The sequence below is a fragment of the Balaenoptera ricei genome, chromosome 15 (genome assembly GCF_028023285.1).
Source record: "Balaenoptera ricei isolate mBalRic1 chromosome 15, mBalRic1.hap2, whole genome shotgun sequence".
In the NCBI taxonomy this organism is placed as follows: domain Eukaryota; kingdom Metazoa; phylum Chordata; class Mammalia; order Artiodactyla; family Balaenopteridae; genus Balaenoptera; species Balaenoptera ricei.
Window position 1 is genome coordinate 42,017,650 of NC_082653.1, and position 27,507 is coordinate 42,045,156.

The following is a 27,507-nucleotide window of genomic DNA, read 5'->3' on the forward strand; positions in this document are numbered from 1 at the left end:
TGAAATTTGAGGTTAGTATGTGAATGTGTCAGAAAATCACAAAACAATAAGCTGGAAAGAGAACTACGCAACTTTCAGAAGACACACCATTTATAAAACTTTAGATTGCCATAAACTCAATAAGAACCTTCAAAATTAACAATGGTCTTTGAAATTTTGGGAAAAAATTTTCTTATTTCTTTTGTAACAATTGAGTTATATCTCAGAGGATGTCATTGGTGGTGGGAGAGTGTGATTATTTTTCACGTCAGTTGATAAACTAGTTTAGATGATTTTACTGAAATTTAAAGTTGACTGTTTAACTGAAAGTTTAAATTGCTTTTCGTCTGAAAAGCAAACGATTTTGACAATTAAAGCATACAAATTGTGAGTGCTACATCTAGCTGTTCCAGCTATAATGTGTTGATTGGAGCTGTTTCACGAATCCTTCTCAGGAGCAGCCCAAGTGCTATATACTGCTCGGGAAGAAAATACAGTCAGTGTATTTGCCGTCACAATGTGCCGATTGCTGCAGCTTGCCCAGAGGTAAACTTGCTGTAATAAAAACTTCTGGACTGGAACATGGTGATGTCATTAATGTTATTTGCCTCCCTAGTTGTTTCTGCGCTATGTAAACCCAAAGCAAACAGCTCTCGGTTTGAGAACCTCAGAGAGCTCTGTCACTAGGCATTGCTGAGTTCCCTTGTGTTGATTCTTTGTTAGCTGAAGTCTTGCAGTGAGCAGTGGAATCTGGATCTTGAGTAGCTAAAGGCAATGGATTAAAACGGTTTACATCTTCTGACTTTGTCCAGATCATTGTATGGAACTCACTTTGATAGATGCCTTTCTGTATGGGTGTTATTATTTTTAAAGACTCATAGTGAATTCCTTGCCCTATGTATCCTTATTGCCTTCTGAAACAGTATTAAGTCAGGGAACCTAGACTTATCATACCATGTAAGTTTCTTAACGTGGTGCTGGAGGAAATTTGAGAAAGGCTCAGGGAAAATGACTAAATCCATCTTATAAATGCAGTATCCCCTAAGAAATCAATTGTGGATTAGCTCAAGGAAGTGCCCATGTTTATCTTCATGGGAGGCTGTATAGATCTCCTCCACATATTCCAAGGTCTGTCTGCAATTGTCCCTTTTTAAATTCATGGGAATAGCAATGCCTTTGAGTGCCTCCTAAAGGAACTGGTTGTGGATATAGGCCAAAGCTAAAAAGAGAGTAGGAAAGAAAAAAGTAAAGATGGAGAGAGTGGGAAATTGGAGGTTGAAAGGGTAAAGGATGAGTAATAAAAGTCATTCTATGCTTATGTCCTATACTCTTAAGGACAATCCAGTAGAAAAGTTGGCTCTCCTTTTGCTCAGAGAGGAGAAGCATTTTTCATTTGCCAGCCTTCACTGGGTTTCCAACGCATCTTGGGATTGCACATTAGATGAATAGGAGGAATTCTTCTGTCACTACCGGTGAAATTGTTATCATCATTTAGCATTGCTACTGTGAGCCATCCTTTCAAAGACCTACATTTGAAAGCAGCACATGGAATTTCAGCCCTCGTATTATTATTTTTTCTTGTATTTTTTCTTGTACAAAATGAGGAGAACCCAAGACAGATTTTTTTTGAGAGAGGACATGATTCAGCCTCTTCAAGGACAAAGTTTTTAAATGGCCTTACTGTCATATTCAAATAAATTTGATCCCTCAGATAATATCCTTAAATAAAGGGATCATTTTTCCCCAGTCATAAAAAGAATATACTACTTTTTTAAATTAGGAAATTTGGAAAATCAAAAAGGTAAAAAGAAAAATGTCACCTAGCAACAGTGAGCACTCAGGAGTAGCTATCAAAGTCCTATGTGACCCTTTATTTTCCTAATATTTGGGGAAGTAGATAACTAAACAACCTGAAGTTTTGTGGCTGCTTCCTGGGGTCATATTTTGAGTAATACCTATTAGATGCTTTATTTTAGCTCATGCTCCTATGGACTAGTAATATTTGAATAGCTGTAATGACTACATTTAAATCTATTTTATTTCAAATTCATGCATGTAGCTAGTAATTCTTTAACCAGGAGATTACAGAGAATTACCTGATGATTTCACTGTTGTACCTCTCCATGTACTACCTTGGATCTTACACAGTACTAATTCTTGACCATACTGGCTAATGTAATTAATGAAACATATGCACATTTGCTATACTGTGGTTTACAAGTGTTCTTCATTCAGTTGAATAATATTAGTGCCGTTTTTGGTGTAATTGCACTTGGTTTTCCTTCCATAATTATTTACGCTTGTGTTTCTAACAGGATGTAGATTCCAGATCCCTCAATTGTAGAAGTTGTTCATAGTTTGTTTGAGCACGTACATGGTATATGCGTGGGATGGGCTTGTTGGGGGCTTGGAAGAATGGAAGCTTATTTCCTTTTATCATTTTCTAAAAAAAAATTCAGATCCAAGTTTGTGATAATTTTACTCATGAAAGAAAAACTATGTTTCTAAAGACTAATGTTCAGAAGGGTCAAGGAAAAATGGTTATACCCTTTAGATTATTTTTGCAGTGAATTTGTTATTTGAATGTTCTTCAGTTATTAGCATTTTTAGCCGATTAGCAATGGCAGCAGTGTCCTAAGTAACTATAACAGACTCTTGAAGAACCAGACCTCTTGACCAAAAGGACCCCTTGTCCCGATATTTTCTGAACTCCTCAGACAAATGATAACATGTAATAATGTGTATTTTGCCAAGGATGCCTTCCTTTCCGTCTGTCACTCTCACCTCCCAAATGATGTTAATTTTTAAGAAGTAGTTTGTTTTCCAACTAACCTTCATATACTGTTTTATGAATTGTACTGTAATATGTGCTCAATAAATATATGCTAATAAATATTTAGTACTGATATTCAACCAAATATTTGTTGAAAAATAATCATTTTAATGTTACCATCTCCATTACATAATACTTGTAAAACAATAATTCTGTTCATTGGGTGTGACTGCTAGATATTCTTCTCAAATTCTGTGGTTGGGCATAGCTTCAACTAATTCAGGGTTTCCAAGCCTGCTTGGTGTAGGACTCGCCTGGGAAGCTGATTATACTTACAGACTCCAAGGCTCCACCCCCAGACCTGCTAGTCACAATCTCTGGGTAATTTGTATCATCAGACAAGTCTGAGAAACCTAAAACTAGGGAGTCTGAACTCAAGGAGCTTGATCAATATATATTTGCATATTGGTATACAGGAAAGATTTATGGGTCTGGATTGAGTTAATAGCATTCATTTATTTCTAAGGCTGATCAACTAAAATATCAGAAGAGAAAATTGCTCTGATATGCTCTTTAAATTACAGCTTCCATGAGATTTCATTGAAGTAATTTTTAAATCATCATAATTGATAAATTTAAAATTATCATTCCCATGTGCAAGACACTCTTCTAATCTTTTTCATGTATTTACTAATTGTTAGCATAGAGAGGTGAAATAATTTGCCCAGTGCCAAATAAGGAACAAGTGGGAAACCTTGGCTTTGAACCTAAAAAGTTGGATTTCAGAATTTTCACATTTAACCCCTGGAATATATTGCCTGTAGCCACCAAATACTTACTAATGTGTCAGGCACTAGTATACTAAGCACTTAATATACATTTAATGTCACTTACCAATCCTATAAAGTAGGGTTAAGAAAGGGAAGTTTAGAGAGATTAAGTAATTTGCCCAGAGTTACCCTGCTAGTAAGTAGTAGAACCAGTGTGGTTTGAAGCTGGGTTGGCTCAACTCCAAAACTCTATGCTTTTAACTACTCCCCTGTATGTAAGAATGACAGGTTTGAATATGCTGATATCTTGTCTCTCTTCAGTATTTTGTACAAATAATAGTAGTTACTGGGAGCTTTCTGGAATGTAACTGTATAACACTTTAGTGTCTACATTAAGTAATGCCTACACTTAATATCAACATTAATACACTTCAGGGTCAACATAGAATTTTAGAAGAAAATCTGTGATATATTATAGAATTCCTTGTTCCAGAAAGATTTTTAAAGAATAAATTGGTTACTCTGTCATCTGCTATAGAATAGCTGAAAGTAGAGCACAGGATTAACATACTTTTAAGAGATTCTTAACCCTATGTGTTTATTGTTAAAGGATAATATAGTTGGTGGATACTTATGTATTTGTGAACATTGGTAAGAAGTTACACTTAATTTCCTTCATTTGAGCATTAAATATTTCACATGTGTGCATTTTGTCACAAGTAAATATTTTCCTCTACTTTGAAATGACTTATAAATTTACTTTTACTTATTTATTAAAGATTTAATTTGAGCTGCTTCTCTTTTTCCCTCTTATTTGTCCCAAAATGAAAGTGAAGTGTCAACTGGTTTTAATGGCTACTACTGCCATCTCTCTGTCTAGGGCTTCTAAGGAAAGCGGGGAGAATTGGAGAAGAACTTGTGAAATTTGTCTGGGGAGCTGAGAAAGTTTAATGTGCTTGTGAACTAGCACACTTCTTCTGGGTAATACTATTGCACTGTAACAAATATTGAAATCCAGTTTTCACTCTTAGACCTAACCCTTTAATATTAATTAACATTCAAAGAGGAATTTTGTAAAGAAGGATGTTGACTAAATTCCTGTACCTGAAAAAGATCAGCACCTGATAAACTAGGAAATAAGAATGTCTTGTTTAAACGTGTTTATAAAACCAGAGAATAGGCCTTTTTTTTTTTTTTTTTTTTAAAGAGCAAGGGCATGCTAATTTGGAGTCACAACTAGAAGGGAGTAGTCTTGGTTATGCAATTTGCTGTTGCACTTCAACAGAAGACTCTAGATGCCTGAGCCATGTACCTGGCTGTTTACACCCTCTCTTTCCCAATGAAAATGATTTCCACCAGCAGGGGCTAATTCATCCAAAACACTGTCCCTGGTGCTCATACACTGATACACATTAGTAACTCTGTGACTTTGATTTAACAAGTAACCATCTATTTGTTCTTATAAACAAAAATTTTTATTGGGATTTTGGAATAACCAAGATGACTTCTATCATTTTAACAGCTTAAGATAACAATCTTTTGAAAATTTGTTACTCCTTCCACTTTTTAGCAGGCCGAAATATACAAACAGCTCATATCAAGAAATCAAACAACCCAATCAAAAAATGGGCAGAAGATCTAAATAGACATTCTTGAACTTTTACCAAGGGTTGCAGAGTAATATAATGAGCCCAGTCCTGTGATGGGGAGAAAAAGTATGCCTTTGTTAGCATTAGCTTCTATAAAATCAGTACAGGTTTAGAGGGAAAATAGAAATTGCAGAGAAAGTCTGTTGATCTTGCTTCCACACTTTCCACTTTTTCTCACCCTCTGTTCAAATATCAGTTCTAATATTAGATACTAGGCAAATGTTTCTTCATCATCAAAGGTGAAAATAAAATTTACTGGTTATTTGCTGAGAGCCAGGTATAAGTTGAATGCTCAATTTGAAATATATAATTTATTCCTTACAACTAGAAAGGCACTATTTTTATCCTATTTTACAGAAGGTGAAACTGAGGCTTAGAAAGGTTGGCTAAACTCCCAAGGCCATACCCCAAGTAAGTGGTAGAAACTGGATGCAAACCCAGATTTGTCTAATTCAAAGACAGTGTTCTTTATCATCATCTCAAATATCAGTTTTACATAGAATTTTAATAAATTTATTTATTTTATTTATATTTATTTTTGGCTCCGTTGGGTCTTCGTTGCTGCGCGCAGGCCTTCTCTAGTTGTGGCTAGCAGGGGCTACTCTTTGTTGCAGCATGTGGGCCTCTCATTGTGGTGGCTTCTCTTGTTGTGGAGCATGGGCTCTAGGCGCGTGGGCTTCAGTAGTTGTGGCTCGTGGGCTCTAGAGCACAGGCTCAGTAGCTGTGGTGCACGGGCTTAGTTGCTCTGTGGCATGTGGGATCTTCCTGGACCAGGGCTTGAACCCGTGTCCCCTGAATTGGTAGGTGCCACCAGGGAAGCCCTGTACATAGAGTGTTCTAGTATACTTGGTTTTACACATTGGAGTCAGCATGTCCCAATGAAGAGAGCAACATGTAGAAAAGACAGGAGATGTGGAGTAAAGATCCTTGTGGCTACATTTGGAATTAAATTGTTTTTTAGAGTTCTAATTCTGCCAATTTATACTGTGTGATATTGGGTGAGTTGCAGAATCTGTTTGAACTTCAATTTCTTTTGTGAATTGGGAAGCAAAGGAGATAATGGCTGTGGAATACTTAGTAAATGTAGTTATCATGAAGTTGGTGATAATATTCTATGTTTGTAGAATGGGTTACAGTTTGCAAAGAGCTTTTATAAAGATCATGTCAGATGATAGTGATACAACCCTTTGAAGCTTGTTCATTCTTTTCTTCCTTCATCGAACAACTATATTTTTGAGTGTCTGTTAGGTGCCAGGCATTGTTCTATAGGTTGGGGTAATTTAGCAGTGAAGCAGTAGGAGAAAAAAAATTCCTTGCCTTCATGGAGTTTACATTTTAATGGAGGATATGGATAATTACACATAAGTAAAATATTTAGTATATTAGATAATAATAACAACAAAAAAGATAGCATTACCTCCTATATGTTGAATGCTATGAGCCATGCATTCCTCAGTAGTTAGAAGCATATTTTGATTCATAGACATGTTTTTCCATTATGAACTTTTTAAAAACTATAAATAGGTTATAGTTCAACTACAAACTTTTTTTTCAAATTTTTTGTTGTTTCAAAACAATGAAGGGATTGGTTTTTCTATTTAATTGTTAGTACACATCTCTAAAATTTATGAAAGCTTTTCTAGCTAGCTCTAAGATTCTATGACATATTGGCTAAAATTATGGAATTAAATGTAGATCTCTAATACCTGTCTCTATTTATACAAGTCTGGTAAGTATACTCTGAATAAGGCATTTTGATAGTTCAAAGATTATTTTTTTTAATAATTAAATAATTATTTGAAAACCATTAAATGATCTTGGCTTTTCTTTACCTTTGTAGACTATGTAGTAGTACTCATGGGTTATATGTCTCAAATTCAGCACCAAGCCTGGTGAAAAACTTCAGTGATCTGGAACTTCCATTCTGGGTTTTAGGAGACACAAAGGGATCATGAGAAGGTGTTGTAGTGACTCAAACATAAAGATTTGTCTGCCAACTCCAAGTTTAAATTTATTGAAAGCTGCAAGAAAGACAAGTGTTATTCTCAGGATAGTTTCCAGCCATTAACTAGTGACCACCAAACGTCATCATTCAGCATCATGGGGCAGAGGTCTGTAAGCCTTGGGAGAAAAATTCACATTTGCGCCATTGAAACGTTTTGAGATTTAATCCTAAAAATGTCTTCTAGTTGTTATACCAGTAAAATGAAATAATTTTTTTTATGGACTTGAAACTCCTTTTTAAAGTTATTGAAGAAATATTTTTGCTCACTATTTAAAGACAGTGTATAAGAGCTCAAGCTTCAGGAGAAGACAGAATCCTTGTTGTACCACTTGCTAACTATATAACTTTAAGAAAGATTCTGTTATAGCTCTAGAATATACCTGGCATCTTTCCTCTCTCTCCTCTTACTGCCACCATCCTGTACCATGTTACTCATTCTCCACACAGTGGCTAGTGACTTTATTACAATTGAAATCTGATAGTCTGATCCCCACACATCATTCTTCTCTTCCTCCTTCTCCCCAAACCCCTGTTAACAATCCTCCAGTGGCCTTCTCTTATACTAGGATGAAGTCCAGACTTTTTACCTTGGCCTTGGCCTACCAGACCCTGTAGGAACTGATCCAGGCCTGCTTCGCTGAACTCACCTCTGTCTTGCTCACTGAGCTTGAGCCCCCTGACATTTTTTTCAATCCCTAAGTTCACTAAACTTCTCAGAACACTCTACCTCATTCTTCACATGGCTGACTATCCCTTAGGTCTTAGGTTTCTCTTACCACCCAATCTAAATAGGTTTTCATGTTATACTCACTCATGCACCATGTTTTTCTCTTACATGGCATCTGTCATGATTTTCCACTTTATGTTCATTTGGTTTTTGTTTAATATCTGAATGTCTGCCTCCTCCAACTTAAATCTCCATGTCTTTATGGTTCAGTGCTATATACTCAGACCCAAGCACAATAAATCATTGTTAATGTTGAATGAATAAAATATCTAACTCCATAAACTTTCAAAGTATTAATATGCTCATCTGAAAAATACAAATAATAATTCCTACCTGTAAAGTTACTATATGAATTAAACAAGATTAAAATATATAAAACAGCCTTGTGCTTGACCAAGTCCTCAACAAATGGCAGTGTCTGCAGCAGTGGTGTGATCACCAGACATTTGTTAAGCCCACTGTGTGTGTGAGACATTGCTAATGTTTGTGGAACATATTTTTAAAAGATAGGTTTGTTAGACTTTTGTTTCACCTTGTCTTTACTGTTTTATTATTATTAGCATTGGTCTTCACATCTAGGAAATTAAAATGTGGAATTCCAGCAGTGAATCCATGCTTTTTAATGGAACATTGATATAAACTAGCCTCAGCTTTGTATTGCCACAATTATCAGAGCCATGATGTACATTCAAAAGGGTAATTACTTTGGGTAGTAATTTCCTAGACTTCCCTCCCCACCCCCCCAACCAGCTGGCATTGAAAAAGGAGCACTGCTTTTGTGTGTGTACACAATCAGTCTGTAAAACTCCATTATCCCCAACTTCCACACCCCTGTGGCTGCATACTTCCTTTTGAAGCCTCTTAAAAAAGAAAAAAAAAACTTTCAAGATAGCCCTAAAATTTATTTCGAATCTCATTTCACCCATATAGTATAAAAATGAGATGGTGGGTAGGAAGTGGGAGGGGTCTAGAATGTGATTTGCTTACCCTGGAATTCTATGATACTTGTGGGAAAGCCTGGTAAAAATTTGCACGGGTGGGTAGAAATACTTCTTCAGAAATACTTTGAGATAAAGTTAGATTTAAATATGTTTTGATGTTCAAAGAATAGAGAAATGTTAATTTGGTTATTCTAGTTCTTCTTCTTTAATCCGTTCAGAATGTCTATACTATTTTGAACAGAGGTTTCCACTGACCTCTCATGACCAACATCCTTTTAAACTGTGATCGTCTGCTAGAATCCTAGGTGCAATGCCCTCCTCTGCTCTCCTTTTCTTCTTTGTGTCTCTTTCCATCTGAGGTTTTGACCTCCTCTCTGGCCCATATCCTAACTGCTTCCACTGAGCCCATTTCAATCTTTTACTTTTGGGTTCCAGCTTCCCATGCTACTCACATTTCTCTTAGCATTCTTTCCACCACCTTGAATTAATTGACGTCTGTTCCCTGAGGATGACACCTTCCCTGTTACCTGTTGCATCTCTTACTGTCACTATTTGATGCAAGTAGGGAAGGGGAGGGGTGTGGAATAGAGGTAGGGAGTTTCAAAAAAATTTTCCCTTCCCCTGAAAGACCTCTTCTTGACTTTGGTTTTTCACCACTATTCAAAGTCCTTTCTTTTGAAATTCTTGTTTTACATCGACATTGTCTAATTCCATCATCTTCTCCCTCTTCTTCATCTCTGGGACATTTCCCCATCTTCCTTAGGGCTTGTCTTGTAAGCCTTACCTGCATACCAATCCTTTCCATCTCTCGGAGTGATTGTGTCCTCCTCGCTGGTGACTCTTCCAAAGCTGCAGCTTCTCAGTCACAGCCTTTAACTTCAGTCATCTTAGAGTCACAGCCATGACTTGGACCACACCTCTTGGGCATCTCAATTTTCTTCACTTCTGTTAAATATGCTCCCTGTCCTCATTGTAGATTCCTAACTCTGTCTCATTCCTGAGGTCAGTAAATATCCTTCCTGGCGTTCACTTCTTTTTTATTTCTCTTGATCCTCAACATGACCGACCAAGCAAGATCCCTTCACCTCCAAACTTCTTACTTAAAGAGTAGACTTAATCATTGTTTCTGTTTTCTTTATCTCTCATTATCCTGCCAACATCACACAGGCTTTTTGCCTCCTTACTCTGCTGACACTGCTTCAAAATCCCTGATGGTCTCCTCTTTTTTCATATTCAGTTTCCTCTTCCAAGTCTATATTCCTGACTACCTTTTTGACATCCTCCTTTTAAAAATGTTTCTAGTTCCTTGATTTCATTATATTTTCTTCTCAAAATGATCTTTCCCCTTTGTGACTCCGGTTTTTTTGTTTGTTTGTTTTTGTATTCCTCTTCCCTCTTCTGTCCCTACAAAGCGTAGGTGTTCCTTTGTCTCTTTTCTCTCTTTCTCTGCTCGCATTCTGTTGGTGATCTCATCCATCCTCTCAAATTTAATAATAAGCTGTTAGATATGGATTCCCTTCCTTGATGCCGAAGATCTGTCCCCACACCCTCATTTCCAACTTCCTGGTAGACATTTCCAGAGGGGTAACATAAAAGTACTTTAAACCTACGGTGATTATAATTTATCATCTAAATTGGGTCACTATGGAAGGCAAAGACAGAACTACTAAAATAATCAGCCAGTGTAAACCTGTACTGTGCATATGGTCACCTATTCAAACTCATTATGTACAAAATACTCTGACATTTGCTTTTCCAGTATTTTCCATCATTATTAATTGCCTCACCAACATTTTACTTACTCAGGCTGAGAATTAGCTTCAGTTTTTATTCTTTCTTCAGTTTCCAATTCCTAGAAATTCTACCTTTCCTGTATCTTTTGAATTACACCTTTTTTAAAAACCCTATTTCACTGTTCAGGCTCTTATTTCCTCTTGCCTGGAATACTGCATAGACGTCTAACTTGTCTTCTTACACCCAGTTTCTCCTTCTTTATCCTTCATGCAATATTCTTTATTTCTACAAAATGTCCCTAAAGTATTGATTATTTATGCACCTGCTTAACAACCATTGCCAAAGAATATCATGAAGACTTCTCAGCTTGGAATTTAACACACTTAACACAATATAACAAAGCCTGACATAAAAAAAATGTGTCCAGCTTTATCTCCTTCATGGACCCTGTGTTTCAGCTAGACTGTTGGCCTTTCCACAAACACCTCCTAAATCAGTGGTACTCAACCTCAGCAGAAACACCTTTGGAATTAAAAGTATATAAATACTCAAACTTAACCTGGGAGATTTAAATTTAGTAGGTCTGTTTTGCGGCCTGGTTAAATTAAGAAAGAGCCTCCCCAAGTGATTCTGACCAAAGCCAGCATGGAGGAGCACTGCGACTGTTTTCCAACCTCCATGACTTTGTTCACCATTTTCTCTCCATGGCCAGTATCTATTTTTCTTGCTTTCTCCTTAAATACCTTCCTATCTTTCAATACCAGCCCTAGTTTTACCTCCTTCATGAGGTCTTCCTTGATCCATCCAGATAGATGTAATTATTTTGTCTATACTGCAGTCACAGTATAACTTTCACTAGATTATTTGTTTAATGCCTTACAACCTCTAGACAGCACACTTCTTGAAGGCAAAGCTCCTACTGTTTTATAATATAGAAGCCACTCAGTAAAGGTCATTGGCTGTTGAGATTTTTTTGTAAAGAACTTTGAAGTTCTTAAGAAAGTGATTGATACCATGAGTTATTTTTTTTTGCTAATTTAATCAATAGTCCAAAAGCATAAAGTACAGTAGTTTTAATTCCAACACTATGCTAAATTAAGATTTGCTAATCATGCTAAGTAGGAGAAAGGAATTAGAATTGTAAATGCCACTACTGTTTTCAGGGGCAGATGAGCTAATCTTAAAGTGAATTCAGTGGTGGATTGGTTCCTTTTTAACACCCACACTTCAGGTGCTTTAAAGCACGTGGGTCTCTTTGGATTCCTCATGAAAACTGTCATGTTGGCAGGTACCTATAAAATGTGCTTTACTCAGAAAATGTGGTTAGTAAAGCAGAGTTTTTTACTAGTTCCTTTGGTACGGGGGAATACTTTTAATAAATAGGCCTCACTGAAAGGACACAGTGTTGTTTTTAATAGGGAACGAGAGTGTAAGTGCAGTGATTTAATGCAGTTACAAGTGCCTGCATCCAAAAACAATTTTTGATTTTTGTCAAACATTCAGCAGGGGAGTGATTTTTCCCTCAATTTTTTTTTGTAGCTTCCCCATTGTATTCTTGTTAAATGTATAAGCTGCATATTCAGGATTGAATTTTTTTTTTCCTACATTTTTCTTTGTTAGTACCTGATCAGTAAAAATTGTGAACATTTAGCTTGGGATAGATGTATATGTATCTATAATTAATTTAGTGTCCTTTAAGGTGGAGATTTGTGTTTTGTCATTTATTGAAAGTATATATATATTTCAACAAAGTATTTGGATTTCATAGCAAGCCTAGGTAAAAGAATAAACTTTTACCCTCTCAGTGCTTTCTCTATTTGCTAGTGTAAAACATATTTCTGATTTATCCCAGGTAAAATAATTAAAATGCATGTATTAGAACACATAAAATTTTCTGTGCTCATGAAAGGTATACTAACTGGAAAATAGTCTTGGCTTTTGACTTTTTATAAACTCACAGGTTTATAGGGACTTTATGGAACCATCCAGCCATTTCCCTGACTTCTGGCAGAGCTTGTAGCTAAACTACTCAAAACCTCTGGAAGCAAAATCAAACTTCCTTCAGAAAATGTTCCCTGTATTCAATGTTAATCACATTTTCTTTACTAAGTTATCCCTAGAAAACAAATATCCTTAACAGGAAGTCAAAAGAGAAAGTGTTGAGAAACATTTGAAGATGGCAAATGAATAAATGAGGTTTCATAGGCAGTTGGAGATATTTGTTAGCAGAGTAGTAGAAGCAGCGATATGTAACAAACCACTGGGAACACATGGCTCACTTTGCTTGACCATAATAGTAGTAACTTGTATTTTGTTGAACATTGTACAGTTTCCAAGCACATTGTCTCATTTAATCCTCACAGCAACCCTGTGAGGTGGGTGGTATTAATAGCCCCATTGTATAGATAAGGAAACTAAGCTAAGGAGAGTAAATGGTTTGTTTTCACATACCTAGTAAGTGGTAAATCTGAGATATCAGATCCTCTGATGCCAACTCATACTACCAAAAAGCTATTTTAAAAAACATTAATTTTTCAAAAACCACCTTAAGGTATCAGCCAGGACAACGGCAGCAGTGTACAAAGACTGAAAGGTCACAAAACCGCTTCTGAAGTTTTCTGTAAGAGTATTCCAAAAGACTGTTAGGATATTTGTTTATTCATGAAACACTGAACCCTGTAAGTAAAATGATACACGAGCTCAAGATACTGCTATTTTTTTATTTGTAGCCAACATTTATTTTTATGCCTAGAAAAATACACGGGGGTACTTAGGACTAATGTGTTGGGCAGTTTGCTACTTTAGTGATAGTAACATAATCCCGAAAAAGCAAGCACGATTATTTTGTCCTTTTTTTTGTTTTATTCAGCAATAAGACCACAATTTTTCATATTTAAGGAAGTATGAAAAATTTGTCGAGTTTTAAAAGCTGAATACATGTAGCGTTGGATCAAGGCACATACAAGACTGGCCAAAGGGCGTACAATGCACTTTGGTTTTTTGTTGGGAAGAAAAAAAATCATGGCAACAGAAAAGTGATGAGGTTTTTAAACAAGTAATAGCTCACAATTCAGTAGGAAGCTGGAAAGAAATGTTACATTACAAGTTAATTATGTCATATCTCGAAAACTGTGACAGTAATGGGCAGTATTCTTGATCATTGTGAACGTAAATTGAACGTTTATGTACAGTGTTAAAATGTTTCACATAAACCAGATCTAAGTTTAATTTCTAGTATTTATTTTTCTTTTAAATTCTCATTTAAAGTACTACTTTCTCTTCATTGCTGAGGGGAATTGCTTCTGGTTATGCTACCTTTTTAATGTGCGTAAGGTTTTTTTTGACATCCTTTATGATAAAAACATCATAAACATGAACAATTGTGTCTTTAGAGTTGACTTTTCAAAAATCAGGATGGTATAGGCAAAACCAGAATGCAATTCTGAGATTTGTGTTCATTACGCTATGCGAGTCTAAGTTTTCATGTTTTCCTAAGTACAGATTTCCCCCTAAACTGGAAGCACGCTTACATTATTGTTTTTGTGAAGTCCTTTATTCTCAAAGCTTTGTTAACAATGGCATTAACAACAGCAGACTTCACACTCCTTTTATGCCAGCTGATGGATTCAGTTCAGAAGATATGTTTACTTTCTTAAGGATATCTAATTTGCTTAGGGTAAAAATGGAGTTATGCAGCAAGTCTGATATTGCCCATTACTTCACATATTTTGATTATTGAATACCACTGGAATACAAATTTAATAATTGGAACATTATTTCATAACTACCTTTTGAAATTTAATTTTTCTCATTCAGCCGGTTTTTTTTTTTTACATTTTATTAATACCAAAGTGAAAAATGGCCTGTGCTTATACTACAAGGATCTCATGTGAACGCAGTTCTGATTGTTCAACACAGCAAGAAAATTCACTTTCACAGTCAACAAGTCATCTTACTCAGTAGAACACAAAGTAAATGATTTATAACTTCAATATTTGCAAGGAAAATACAGTACAAATTACTAAAAAGTACTAAAATATAGAATTGTGTTCAGGCTTCTCCACTACATCAATCGCAGCAGTAACCTGAAATTTGAAACTTTTAATAAAAAGTTCTTAAATATAAATTATATGGCAAATGTACAGTACATTGCTTTTCTCAGTCTCTTTTTCCAGTGTTTTACAGTAGAACAGGGTTCCTACCATCACCTCCTTTAGGTTTAAAAAAACCGAAACACAGTATGCTGTGAGTCCTCCAGCATCATGAGTGTGAGTGATCTGAGTCTGGAATACCACTGTCTCTGTAGCTTCGGTTACTACTACTTTCACTGTGATTGTTTTTGTACAGATTCATTCCGTTAGGAGGAAATATGGTGTGTATTACAAATTCCTCCTTTGAGATGGGTTCATTGCTTATCGGTAACATCTGAAAAGAAGTCTCCCTGATTTCCAGGATGGAGTTGTCCTTCTTGGTGCCAGCTTCCGCATAGTCATCCTTTCTTCTCTTCCCTTTGCTGTATGCACAGTTCCTTGAGAAGAGTGATCCATTCCTATGAACATACCAGCACACTAAAGCGAGAAGGGCGATGGTCACCAGGGCCACAGCCCCACCAATGATGGCAGCCAATGGTAAATTGGGGTTTTTGTAAGGTTCTTTCTCTTGCTCTCGATTAAGGGTGGTCGTAGGGTTGTACATTCGAAGGGGTGCGGTTTCAGTCTCAATACAAACAGGAGTTTCATCAAATAGGTAGAGGTTACTGGTTTCCATGGGAACCATGCAGACTCGATAGGGCGAATCAGGCTCCAGGGCTGTGACCAAGTATTCACTGCGTTCTCCTGTTACAATTGTTTCCGTTATAGATCCAAACGCTGGGCTGTGACCCAGTTTGAGCCAGCTGAGTCTTAAAGCAGTCATAGGTAGGACAAGTTTCCAAGAGATACGAATTGTGTCGGAGGTGACAGCTTTCACAGTAATGACAATTGTTTTTCTTGCTGGATTCCCCGTGGTTCGCTGATCCTTAGTGAGTTTGGGGTTCTTCATGTCTGGTTGTTTGGTCACTGGAGCTGGCCACTGTCCTTGAGCAGGATGCACTGTGTTGGGTGTTGCAGTGGTTATCTGAATGGTGCTTACAAGTGCGCTGTCCTTACAATCAAACAGTTCCACATTGAGGTCCTTGATAGCCATTCCCCGAACCTTTTCAGGGGCTTGGCACATGAGCCCACGCACATTGACCTTCACAGGTAGTGATTGTAACCAGTCACGCACCCATTTCATCTTGCACCCACAATACCACGGATTGTTGCGAAGAATCAATTGGGTTATGTTGTCCAAATCATCAAAGATACCCTGAGGTAAATTACTTAGGTTGTTATTGGACATATCAAGTCGATACAGCTGCCTTAGATAAGAAAAAGCATTTGGGGGCACCCGATTGATATGGTTATCTTGAAGATAAAGCTTCCTCAGGTTTGTGCCTGGAAGGTTTACTGGTGCAGCAGTCAGGGAATTCCGTACCAGTGACAGTTCTGTTAAGTTGACTAGGTTGAAGAAAACTTTATCACCTAAACCGTGGTTGTTCAGCAGGTTTCCATCCAAAACCAGGCGTTTTAGGCTAGTGAGACCTTGAAGAGATGGTGATGAGATGGTGGATATACGATTATCATCCAAGCGGAGTTCTTCTATAGTCCTGGGCAAACCCCAGGGGATTGTGCTAAGATGATTACGGGACAGGAAAAGCAGCCGGAGATAGTTACTGTCTCGGAATGCCCCCTCTTCAATGCTAACAGCTGAGACGGAGTTATCATCTAAATGTAATTCTTCCAGATAGGGGATTTTTGAAAGTGAATCATAAGTGATAGTCCTTATATTATTTTCTTGCAGATGTAACTCTTTCACATACTTTGGTAGGTTGGTAGGAAATTCATCTAAACTGTTGTGATATAAGTATATTCTTTCTACTTTCAGCAAGTTTTTCAAATCTGAAGGAATCCCAGCATTATTTATTTGGTTGTTCTGAAGGTAGAGAGTTGTAGCATCCTCTGGTATTCCTGTTGGAATGGATGTCAGAAAACGATCATTACAGTAAATGAAACCGGCATCACAGCGGCACACAGATGGACAGGATTTAGCCATAACTGACAGTGGTGCCACCTGGAGGAACAGCCCAATTTTAGCCCCGATGAGGAAGATGCTCCAGGCTGGGCTGATCATGGTCAGCAGTGTTGAGGTCTTTACACAAGGTAGTTTCAGAGCCCTAAAATGGAGTGAGTTAAACAAAAAAAAAAGACAGAAAACCATCAGGCCAGCATATTTAAAATGGTATTCAAAATAGATGTGGAAACTGCAACATCTATAATCACTTTTATTAGTTAATTTTTTTTTTTTTGCATGCTTAGGTTTTATTGCTAGCTAACAATGAACACAATCACATAATCTTTTTACCTTAAATGTTTCTGGTATTAAGAAGTATTATGTCCCAAATCTATCTGACTTTGAAATGTTAAATATAATTAGTTTTATTGAATATTCTAAAGCGTTTACATAATACTTTATATCAGTTTCATAGCCAGTCATTGACCAAGCTAGTCAGATGTCTAATTTTTTCTTAATATTCATAATGAATTGACACATATGAATATGATTTGTTATATTTAAAGATAATAATGTTACTGTTCTTAAGAATGAAAATTTTATATCTGCTTTCTATTAGGTAGACTGTACAAGTGTAGAAATGTGTAGTAAAAAAAAATCTATTCTCTTACTATTCAGGAATAGTTACACATCTCTTGAGATCCTGAGTCCCAGTAAAGCCAAGTGTTTGCTTTGATTATTGATGTTATTTTTCTTTGATTATTAATATTAAACATGTGAGATAGGTATTTCTAGCAAGAAAATCAGAAGGAATCTTTTTCATTTACTTTAGGGAAGGAAAGACATACAGCTAATACATCTAGCTAATCTAAGTGGAAAATTCCATTTCATGTTAAACTAGCTCTTTCTTTTTCTCCCATTTTATTGTATGTTTTGTACTACATGGTTTAATGGCTTTATGAACATTTTTCATTACATTCTATCTCATAACATGTTTTCACAATGCATTTATCTTTCTTCAAGTTCTAATCTAAAATATTATTCAACATTCTCCATGGCTGGAGAATTATAGATTTGTACTGATCTATTGTGTAATAAAATTTCTTCAGCACCTTTAGGTATTAATTAGCCTTTATAATTTCAGGCATGAAAATAAAAGACTTTAATATTTTTCCTACCTTATTGAACGATGTGGGTAAATTTTGCGTGAGTGAAAATCCAATGCGCATATATTATTTTCCTGGTGAGGGGCTGGGACTTATAAGCTCTTGTTTAGTCCTTGGAAATATTCTTCACTGTTTATTCAAGTAATCCTATGCCGCACACACCTCCAGATCAGGCTTGCTGTTGTCAATGAACATTCCAGCTGTGGTTCAGTATGGTGGGCAAGCTTATTAAAGTGGGGACCAGAAACAATTCAGTTTCCTGTTACTATGTAGAACACATGGTTTCCTATGTTTTTTTTTTTTTTTTCTTTCTTATAGAGTTTCTGTGTGAAGGTTCCTTTTGTGTAGCTTAATTCCCTTAGTGGAAACTGCTCTCTTTGAAATTCTTATTGGCTCTTCTGTGCAGTGTGGTCAGAGATAGTAACTTCAGATCCTCATGAAGAAAGCCATTCATGATGCTAAGACCTGTATAGTAATAGGTTTTTCAGGCAGTTACCCCCCACCTTTATTCCCATCCAGTATTATCCAAGTATAAACTTTGTACAGTAGCTACATCCTGAGGTGTGATTACCTGCTGTGAAATAGCTATTTTCAGCTTTTGCTTCTTGCTGCTTTCTCAGAATAGCTGGTGCAGTCACAGGTTATGAAAGAACAGGTATTCTTTCAAGAGGTAAAAAAACTTAATTCAAATATTCTTCATGGGAAAAAAAGGGAAGCATACTAGGTTTCCTTTATGTTTCTGTTCCTTGAAATACACTGGGTCTGAGCATCTCCTGTAAAAGTAAAATGTTTTAATGAACTATTAACAATGAACGTTAACACACTAGAGAAATTTCCTAGAAATTTAACTTCACTTCTTTCTTTAAGCAACACATCTTTCGTCATAGTAGTTGTTGCAAAGGGATAAGATGACCTCTTTGTCTTTTACTTCCCGTTTATATAAATAAAGTGGAAGCCAAAGTTGAGATTGTCACCAAATAGATAATTTCAACTGTTAACTGATTGTTCAACAAATCAGAAGCAAAGCTTCATTCAAGAGGCAGTAAGCCCCTTTCATGGATTTTGAATTCAGGTCAGGCCAATCTTTAAAAGTTCACTTTTAAATCTTAGATATAAAATGATAAAATGTTTAAAAAGAAGAAAACAAGTACACGTCAAAGAGGTGAACAAAGACATAAGGATTTTTGACAGAAATGCCATGGTAACGTTTTAGACATTTCTGAACATAGTTTTACAAAGTCATACAATCTACAATTTAAAGAGTTGAAAAGGGTTTGCTTTAGAAGCGTTTCTTTTGATTTGCTCAGTGCCCTGTTTAATTCTTCTTGCAGGCCTCAATTTTCCCAATTGCAGAACGTGGACACTATGACCTTCCTCCTTAGAGGTGTTTTTAAGGGCTAGTTGATGATCTTGAAACTCTAGTTACTCAGGTATTGTTGACCAAAAAGCAGCGTAGAAGTTCAAGTCATAGTATTTTTTTCAGGAGAATACAATTTTTAGCAAACTGAACTTGAGAAACTGTATTTGGGACAGAAAGGACGCTATTTCAATGTCTCCTTGTAATGACCATTAGGAAAGCATATCAAAAGCTGACAAGGCATTTCCCTCTAGGTTCAAACAGGAACATGCCAATTTCCAATGACTGTCTTTTTTCACTTCTGAAAGGGCTTAAGGCTTTACCAAAGAGACTCATGATTTTAATGATGACTGCTTTGTTCATTATCTAATATGCATGACGATTTTTGGGGGTGGACAGGGGAGGTGGGTAGGATCAATATCTGTTACACAAGGTTACCCACTCAGGGGCTTTCTATACAATTAGGGTTCATTAAGGTATCATGGAAATATTTGACCCTGAAAGTAGAAGCAATTTGCTTCTCCCCCGGTAATTACCTAGCATCCAACAAGGATAGCATCTGTTCTAGAATTCAAACAGTACTGAAAGTGACTGTTAAATAAGGCCAAAATTTGTGTTTCTGGTTCTCTTTGAAAGTTCGGTTTCTTTTAGTTTGTCACCAGATATCAACACTAATAGACTGCATTAACAGAAGGAAACTGAAAAAAAATTACAGATACATTTGATTTATTATTTAGGCAACTTGAAGTAAAAATAGCAGTTAGCAGAAGGATAAAGTAGTCTCTAGTGAATATTGCAAAGTGCCCATAAAGGAAAGTTTAAGTGATTTATTGTTTAATGTGAGGTTTTACAGTGATGCCTTTAGGGTTTTGCTCATTATTGTTGAATTTCAGTGGAGTATTTTCTTGAAAACTGTTGCTTTCTTGGTATGTGAAAATGGAAAAGCAAGCTGTGAAATTATAATTACAATGTTACTTTAAAAAGTATCTTCTGTAAATGTTTTCTAAGCTTGAAAATTATTCAACATATAAAGTAATTTGGTAAATTTAAGAAAAAATTTAAAGCAATTTAAAAAACAGTTACTTTTGTTAAACTGCATTAAAAACTAATCAAAACCATTATAAAAATCACAGGTGAGAAACTGCTTAAAATGTTGCCAATAGCTGGCCATTTCTCATACACCAGGACATACTCTAAAGTTGAAAAGATTAATCTGACGAATGGGAATTTAAAAATTGTTGGTCAGCCTAGAGTATGTGCAAGGTGATGATCATAATGATAACCAGAGCTAAACCTTGTAGCTGAGCTGTAAGTATTTCACCAATTCAAGCTCCAAGAATATGTATTGATTTTCACATTGTTAACCCAGAGAAAGAAAAAATATTCTAAATTGGTGTGAAAAGAAGGAAGATTAATTTATTTTTCTGTTATACATTTGTGAAACTGCTTCCTCTGCTCTATTTGATATGCAAACTCACATTGCCATTAATACAATAGTGGTAATAATGTGGGATTAACAGAAAGCCTGAAATCTCATTAAATTCTTGGAAAATGCCATTCTTTTCTCCCCAGATTGCATTAAAACAAAAGGCAAAAATATAAAGCATGTTTCTCTGGAGAGAAGGATACTCCTTGAAAAATGAAGCTTCCTTCACAAGTTCTTACTCCCTTTACTTAAGCTCAAACAGTTCAATGCATGCTTGATTGTGTTTTATATCTTATATTTTATATCTTCTCCTGACCTTTTATATTTAAAAACTATAGTGCTAAAGAGTTTTGTTTTATTTTACATATTAGAGGCTGTAATGGTCTCTCCATCTAAAATAAGTGATCCTACCCCCATGCTTAGACTTCCCTCTTTCTGAACTGGCTCTACATATTCACGCACATAAAGACATTGTAGTTGAATGTGACTGATGAAAAGAAAAATGATCCCCACTGGCATGGACACTGTGGCCTGGTTTCCACAACATCGACTTCAGAGCCTTTATGTCTGCATAGGCTTGAAAGAGGCCATTACTTCTGAACAAAAAGGAATCGATCTTTTAGAAAAATATTGTTAATGGGGTAACTTGGGGGAAAACATAAATGGAACCCTGGTTATTTAAAGGAATGCTTAAAATTTTTTTAAAATTGTTATCATTGCTTCAGTATATATCATGTAGAGCTGTAGCAAAAAGAAGAAAAACATAATCGCCTCACTGGTAAATCAGATTTTTAATATGGATTTTCCTATTCAGTTTATCTTTATAAATAAAAATTGTGGATTTTTAAAAATGCATTTATAATGTAATCACGTTTGCAAGAAGCCTCCAGTTGATTTCCATGATACACTTAAAAGAATGTAAATAGATAAAGATGCTATCATTTTGAGATAGTTTAAGAAAACTAACATAATTGAAGAAGTTGTATCTGAATAGAAAACTGGTATTTAAATAAAGTCAAGAACTTGAGGCAATCTACATGTTTATATGATTCCTTCTTTGCTACTACAGTATTTTGGAGGTGGGAATGTTTGAGATGACAAGGTATTTCTCATGTTTTGATCACTTAGATTAAGATTGTATGTTGATAGTGCTAACTTCCTAAATCCTTTATTTGCTCCCTTTGATTTAAATTGACTTTGATTTGAAATCATTGCTCATTTAAAAAAAATCTTAAATCGAGTATAGAGTTTTGAGATTTTCGTTTCTTTTTAATGCTTTGCCTTACATCAGGGTCTCTTAACTCTCTGGGAAACTTTTAAAAATATTAAATCTAAAAGTAGAAAGGCATGTAGAACTCTTAATCGAAGTTAATTGCATTATTATTTTGAGTAAAACCTTGAGATTGAAGAAAATATATGCTTACTCAAATTTATCCAAGTCTGTTAATACTTCTAGGTAAACTGGAATTTATACAATCATAATTTGGAGTATTAGGAAAGTAATTTATTCATGAAGGTTTAAATTGCTGCTAGAAGGCTCAAAAAAATGATCAACCTATGAATGCTAAGTCTTTGTAATGACAAATGGTATTTCAAATAAACTACGTGTATGGTTAAACTGAAAAACTGGAGTACGTCAGGTTAGTTGATGGTGACAGCAAAATGCTTTCTAAGCAGCCTGTCTGGTAGTTAAATTTTCCACGATCATCAGATTTCAGGAAAGTTCCAATTCTTTTGTTTAATGCCAGGCAAGCAGAAGGACCTCTAACTCTCCTCTTGAGAGTCATGAAGTCTAAAGAGAGAGGCAGAGAAGCAAGTGTGCCTTTTCTTACGTAGTTTTATCCAGACTGTTTTCTGGCCTGTAAGGTTTGTTTCATTTATGCAAATAGGGGATGAAAGTTCCAAAGTAAAGTATTTCTACTTTCTCCTTTTATGTTACTGGTTCTTGCCCCCAATAGGTTTGTGATAAATGAATCTAATTCTGCTTCATTTGTTGTGGCTTATAAAGTTAAACTGAGCATCCTTAAAACAAAAAGGCAAACTGGGATGTTATCTTTCATCATAGTGAAGGCTGCTTCCTTTATGATATTAAGCCAGACTAAATGAGTTAGAAAACCATGGCTTATAAGAATGAATAAGATATTAATTTAGAGGTTGGTAAAGGTGAGCAGTAGAGAGCTTGGGGCAGGGGACAAGCTTTAAGTTTGCATTGACTTTTAAGCAATTGCAATTAAAACTATGCTTATCTTTGTTAAACCGCAAACATTTTCCCACTGCAAACTTGAAATGCCTTTTTCAGTGTTGTGAGTACAATTTGGTTGATATGCTTTAAATTTCTAATATTCAAGTTTCCATACTCTAGTAGAACAAATATTTGGGTCTACTGTGTGCCAAGCACTGAGCTGGATGATAACATCCCTAATCATAAAAAACACCTTGTTTTTTTCATGTCAGAGTTGAGTATTGTTGATTTAAACCAAATGAAGAGGAAGAAAATCATCAACACATAGACTGATCAATCCACAGTCCAGTGGCACACTTTAAAAATGGTGTTTAACCAAATGTGGTCTCTGGGTTTTCTTTTCAAAGTTGCCACGGTAACTTGTGCACATGAAAAGTGAAAGAATAAAGAACAAAAGCTGTCATTGTCTCATCAAGAGAGAGCAATTTCTCCTTTCTCTCATTTAAGCAGACGAATACCTGGAGAGAGCTTTTTATACATTCCTGACACTTGATTTGGGGGCTAGGAAAGAGATTATGCATATGTTAAACAAATGCAACTTTAAGCTGCTGCTTAGATTACATTTCGTTCTTTTTTACTTAAAATCTGTTTTCTCTGGTCTTCTTGTCAACAGACAAGTCAAAGTCCTGAAACCTGCTCTCCTATGCAACATAAACATGGCTTTCAGACTGTTTTTTAGTGTGATGTTTTACCAAATTTAGTGATGTTGATCTGCATTCTGAAACTGGAAAATGCTTTCTGAAATGTATATTCCTATTTCGGTTCTTAAGCGGCAGAAGGCTTTTTCCAGAAGACATTTACAAACCATCTCTTTGATGGAAATTTGTTTGTTGACTTGTGATAAGTTTTTGAAATGGTGGAATGTTAGAAAGAGTCGAGAAAAGGCCCTTTTTATGCTCTGAAGAGAAAAATGCACTTTGGAGAATTAATATTGCTTAGAGATTTACTGTAGAGTTTTTGCCCGCTGGGGGGTGGTACACTCTACCAGAACACTGCTTTCAGAAGCCCTAGGTCAGATGTTGGCTGCTGCCAGCCAGTTTTCCTCTGGTTTAATTACAACAAAGCCTCCCGTTGAGAAGAACAGTAAAGGCCTCTGGGGCAAAAGGTGGGGGTGGGAGGCAAGGGGGACTGAGGAGAAAAGGAGGGAAGAAGTTACAGGCTTTGAAAAATTTACTGAATCTTATTTCCCTCGTTGACTTCATTTATAGTGGTCTTCATTTGACCGTCAACAATTATTTATAATACTATTAAAATAAACTGGTTGAATAAAAGAATATTTAAGGGGGTTTAATCAAAAATTTTACGTTAGTCTTGGATCTTGGCATTAAACACATTCTTTGTTATGTAGCCCACCCACCTTAAAAATAGGGGGAAAAGTTAAGATCCACTGAAATGGCAGTTTTAAATCAATTTTTATTTTCTAATGACCAGATTTAATTTAATATTGGTATGAACATTTGGCATATCAAGAATAAAAGCATAAAGAAACATTCATATAACATTAATACAAGGCAAGTTCTCTGCTACTGATTTTTGTAGGATTTAAAATTGTTCAAAATAATCCAGAAAGAGGAGGAAGCCCTAGTGTGTGTGGCCAAGAAAAGCAGAGACAAATCTCTCTGCAGTGCACTTGCATGTTTAAAGATGATAATTGTATTTTTCATCTGGAGACACTGAGTGTTCATTAGGGTCTTGTGTCCCTAGGCAGGAGGTGCTGAATGTAATTGGAGTTTCTATTTGATTGGGCAATATAGTCTAGAGAAGAAACTGGGGTAAAGATAATTAATAGCTTGCTAACAAAGTCTGACAGCCACAAGATTTCAACCAAATTTATTTCACACCGCTTCATTTAGCTCTGAAAAAGTTTTGATGGAATTGGAGGCTCCTTAATTAACACTTGAAAGCAAAAGAAACATACCTTCTATTTTACTGCCATATTCAGTTATGACAAATTTTCTTACTGTTTTTCTTCTTTTTGTAAAAACTTTACTTGCTGCCCAGTTATATATTCCACAAACGTTAATGTTTAGGAAGTGTTTAATTGGGCATTTTGAACCTAACCATAATTGAGTTAAAATGGGGGAGGGGGGGATGAAAAGCCCAATTAATAACTGATAGTATTATACAGCCTAATTAATAACTGATAGTATTATACAGTATTATACACAATATTATGAATTCATTATGTTTATTCATTCAATAATATCTTTTCTGATCCTTGGACTAGATATATTTTTGGCAGTGCTCTATTTAAAAAAGAAATTAGATGTGCTTTTCCTACTTAAATACATGCAATCATGTTTTTGTAACGCTGTTTTTTATTTCAGGCTAATATATGTATGTGTTTGTGTATGTGTGTGTATATGTTGTGTATACACACACATATATCTGCAAACTAAGTGGCATATCTCTGATTTAATCTTCTTATAGATTAAAACCTGGCATATTATTATTAATATTGGTAGTAGCGGTAATATTAATATTTTGTAGTACTTTTAAAAGGTTCATTTCTTTCTTTACTCATTTCAAGAGAGATGGGTATCTGTCATCTGTCACTTTGGGGCAGGCATAAGTGGTCCTATCTGAAAACAGACAAATTCATTCTTTATGTTTATGCTGGTCAGGATATTCCTACGTGGTCGGGGATAAATGAAAGGCATTGCTACAGCTGAAGCACTTTTCTAGTGGCTTTATTCATGTTGTTTCCTGCTATAATGAAGGAACATATGTGTGCATTTTAGAGCAGATAGATTTATTAAGAAAATTTAAAATAGTTAATTGTTAAAACCATTGGAGAATTTGGTTCCATGATTGGCACATAGCAAGGCTTTTAAAAAATCTTTTAAATTCTCAATAAATAAATAACAGTCAAACCCCCAGATGTTGAGAAAATATAGGCCTGTTGTACTTTTTACCTCTGTGCAACCATTTTGTTTCAGATCTAATTCACTGAAAAAAAATTTTCTTGAGAAGATACATTTAACTACTTTTGGAAAGCTTTGTTGTATAAAAATATTTCTTTCAATATAAGATTTTCCCATTATAAGTTGCAAGTGAATGGATACTCTGCATATCCCACTTGATGAGGGCTCTACTCATTTTTTACCCCCTGCCACACTGAAATCCCTGCATACATCAGGCTTAACTTCCAGGCTGAGCTTTGTTAGTTTTTCTGAGTAGACTTTGCCAATTACTATGCTAGTCACATACTACATTTGCCCAAGCAATGGATTTTGGCGTTCTTCTGGAGAGGGGATATGGTTTGTAAGAGAGTCTCCCCCTCCTCTGAGTTGAATTCACTAGTTGAGATTTGCAAGCCTGAAATGCTTGAAGCAGCTCTGGCAGGATAGCAGTGCAAGCTTTAAAATCTAGGTGTAGCTGTTAATCCTTCCAGAGGCACATAAGTCTCCAGGAGTAGCTGGGCTAGCTGTGAGCAAGATGTATGCTTTTCATGTACTGCGTACTCATGGGCTGAGGGATTATTGATTTTCTTTCACAGTTGTAAAAGCAGCAATTGGTGATCATACCACACATACAGTACACACCAAGTTAGCAAGACCTTTCGCTTTCCTCTCTGTGAAAAAATCTGCCTCGTATTCCTTAACATATAACATTTAACTTTCCAACTTAATGTTTTCTATAAGGCTCTTTTCAAATAGCAATGACACGAGACAGAAAATAGCCATTTATCATTCGTTTTTTTTAATGAAAGAAAGGTTTCAAGAAACTTCTTGCATTTGGCTGTAACAGTCCAATTTTTCCTTGCTGGCTTGCACGCACATACATTGCTCGTCCTGGTGACAGAGCAAACGTTCGTATTTGGATGCCTCATGATACCAAGTCATTTCTTTCTAGAGAGAAAAACCAAGCAAACTTTCTGGGACAATCATAAGGAAAAACATGGGAAACACTTACCGGGAAGGCGAGAAAAAGCAATCCCATATGTTCTGCCGCTCTAGCTGTAATTCCACTGCCCGGGAATTGGAGTAATAACCCTCCCCCTCTGCCCAGCTCGGCGTCCAGTCCACACAAAGCCAACGGCAGCTGCAGGCTGAGCTGGTCCTGTTCGGATCACGCCTCCACTGAGGAGCCAGCAAGGGACAGCATTCCAGTTTACTGCACAGCCCACCTCCAAGTCTGAAGTTAAAGCTTCACCTCGCAGTGGTTGAAAAAGGGGGTGATGTCATAGATGGGCAGGACTTCGCCAAGCTCTCATTCAGTGAGGTAACTGGGTGATCAGACAGATGAGCTTTGCCATCGCTAGAGGGAGTGAGAGCAGCCAGAATGAGGCGCTCAGCCTGCCAAGGCCAGGATGCCATTCGGTTGGTAGGCAGCCCTTTGGAATCACAACCTTTTCTGAAGTTTACTACAACAGGGGAGTGGTAGCAAGCTTATAAAAAATACAAGACCGTTAGAAGGCTATTTATAAGATTACAATAGAAAGACACTGGTTCTTTTTATTTTTAAGCCATCTGTATTAAAAAGAAGTTAAGCAAAATCATATTATTTTCATTTTTGACTAGTTACAATAATGTTATAATTGTGAAGGCTAGTAACCCCAGCAGTGAATATTTATTTGAGAAATGAACAGAAAGCAGGTTCAAATAAGTAACTGATTTATTTAAGGGAAGGGAACAGGAATGCCAAA

The 27,507-nt window shown here is 36.1% G+C and overlaps 2 protein-coding genes across 4 annotated transcripts in view; one reads left to right on the forward strand and one right to left on the reverse strand.

Annotated features, from left to right (window-relative positions):
* MACROD2 (mono-ADP ribosylhydrolase 2) overlaps positions 1-27,507 on the forward strand; it is a 1,976,756-nt gene that overhangs the window by 294,250 nt on the left and 1,654,999 nt on the right. The gene's annotated exons all lie outside the window — the stretch shown is intronic.
* On the reverse strand, positions 13,346-26,980 carry FLRT3 (fibronectin leucine rich transmembrane protein 3). Of its 2 annotated transcripts, XM_059896369.1 has the most exons (3): positions 26,775-26,980; positions 17,847-18,607; positions 13,346-16,831 (listed from the first exon to the last, which is right to left on the reverse strand). In XM_059896369.1, exon 3 carries the CDS (start codon positions 16,786-16,788, stop codon positions 14,839-14,841), a length of 1,950 nt encoding a protein of 649 aa, XP_059752352.1. In that variant the 5' UTR covers positions 16,789-16,831; positions 17,847-18,607; positions 26,775-26,980; the 3' UTR covers positions 13,346-14,838. The 2 variants fall into 2 exon arrangements, with proteins under 2 accessions (XP_059752352.1, XP_059752353.1); XM_059896370.1 differs by lacking the exon at positions 26,775-26,980 and having other exon boundaries at positions 13,346-16,625; positions 18,406-18,454.